General features: G+C 52.1%; 2 protein-coding genes across 2 annotated transcripts; one reads left to right on the top strand and one right to left on the bottom strand.

The window, feature by feature from the left end:
* Positions 1-26: 26 nt before the first annotated feature.
* Positions 27-510, top strand: JCM15063_000602 (uncharacterized protein; the record flags this gene model as incomplete). Its single annotated transcript, XM_076681662.1, has 2 exons — positions 27-321; positions 389-510. The coding sequence occupies 2 exons, from the start codon at positions 27-29 to the stop codon at positions 508-510; spliced, it is 417 nt and encodes a 138-aa protein (XP_076531210.1).
* A 637-nt stretch (positions 511-1,147) lies between these two features.
* JCM15063_000601 (uncharacterized protein) lies at positions 1,148-1,752 on the bottom strand (the record flags this gene model as incomplete). Its single annotated transcript, XM_076681661.1, has 2 exons — positions 1,148-1,272; positions 1,351-1,752. Coding segments are annotated over 2 exons (527 nt in total), but the record flags the coding sequence as incomplete, so codon positions are not given.

Here is a 1,752-nt window from a genome sequence, read left to right as displayed (position 1 = left end):
TCGCGTGGGGAGCGCTCGCCAAGCACATGTACGGACCCGGATCGACCTACTTCATCATCCCGATCGCCATCATTATCGGTCTCGCCATTCCTCTGCCGTTCTACTTTGCCCACCGCTTCTTCCCCAAGTGGGGTTTCGACAAGTTCGTCTCGCCGATCACTTGCTGGTGCCTCGGCAACCTCTCGGTCGGAATCAACTCGTCTGTTTTCACGACCATGCTCGTCGCCATCTTCTCGCAATTCTACCTCCGAAGATACTGCTCCTCGTGGTTCCGCAAGTACAACTATCTCATGTCGGCAGGACTTGACGGAGGAACACAATGTGAGTAACCGCTCCGAACAAATCCAGACTCGTCTGAATATCACTGACCTCCTTTGCCTACCTCTAGTTATGTCTTTCATCGCCTCGTTTGCCCTGTTTGGTGCAGGCGGTAACGAAGTCAACATGCCGCACTGGGCCTTGAACCCGGGACCCAAAAAGAACTACGACTACTGCAAGCGTCTGACCTAGGGAGGCTACGCTCGGTCTGGTTTCTTCCGATTTCTCTAGCTGTTTCCACCATTTGTCTTTTCGCCGTTCTTTTTGTGATACCCTAGCGTCTTCTTTTTCGAGTGGGTTGTTGATCTATGTATTAGTCTGCTCATCATATGCGACTCAAATCTGGAAATTAAGCTTTACCGGATTCTCTGTCCCCGCCAGTTCTGCCCTCCTCACGCTTGATCGCGAGATTGACTCGGAGGAATTAGCAGTCTGAGCATGCCAAGTCTAATGCAGCGGATCGAGTTCGAGCGATGTTTCCGCGACTTCAATCGTATCTTAAGAGGATTCGTACAGCGAGCAGAATAGTCTGGCGTTTTTGAAGTCTTTTTCTCTCGAGAATTCGAGCCACATACGAAGTCAAGCTTTACGCATCTTTCGAACTTTGCCGATCTAAACCGAGATGGGCTCGAATCGCCGCAGCATCTTCAACTATCAAGGACGAATGGAGCATGTCTCGCCAGCATTCAAATAGGGATGGTATCCGTAAACTGATTACAAGGGGGAATACAATCCGACAAATGACACGAACAACCCAGCATTAATGATACTGTAACAAATCCGAAAGACCGATGGCTTTTGTCGAGAGAGAGAAGGACGCGAGGCTCGTTCAGTCGAGTGAGGTCAACCGCATGCAATAGTCGTAGTTGCCAGTAGGGTTGAGGGCCCAGCTCGGCATTGTCACTGCGGGTCCTCCGGCACCGAATAGAGCGAAGGAGGCAATGAACGCCATGACTGAGGAGAGCAGAACATTCAGCATCAGTACAGGCTCGAATAAAGAGCTCATCGAGCCGAGGGAGAGTGAACACTCACATTGTGTTCCTCCATCGAGACCCGCAGATGCGAGGTAGTTGTACTTGCGGAACCAAGACGAGCAGTATCGTCGAAGGTAGAATTGCGAGAAGATGGCGACGAGCATGGTCGTGAAGACGGACGAGTTGATTCCGACCGAAAGGTTACCGAGGCACCACAGGGTGATGGGCGAAACGAATCCGTCGAAGCCCCATCTAGGGAAGAAGCGGTGAGCGAAGTAGAAGGGAAGCGGGATCGCAAGGCCGATGACGATGGCGATCGGGATGATGAAGTAAGTCGATCCGGGTCCGTACATGTGCTTGGCGAGCGCTCCCCACGCGACAGCCTGCGAATTGAACGACTGCACTTGTTGTCCTGACCAAATGTTCGTACCTTGCACCGAGAGAAGGATCTCGCGCTGGT

This window comes from Sporobolomyces koalae, assembly GCF_050403365.1.
Source record: "Sporobolomyces koalae JCM15063 DNA, S_koalae_JCM15063T_v1_ctg117, whole genome shotgun sequence".
NCBI classification, from domain to species: Eukaryota; Fungi; Basidiomycota; class Microbotryomycetes; order Sporidiobolales; family Sporidiobolaceae; genus Sporobolomyces; species Sporobolomyces koalae.
The sequence above is the reverse complement of the archived record's forward strand: the minus strand, read 5'-3'. Positions and strand labels throughout refer to the sequence as shown.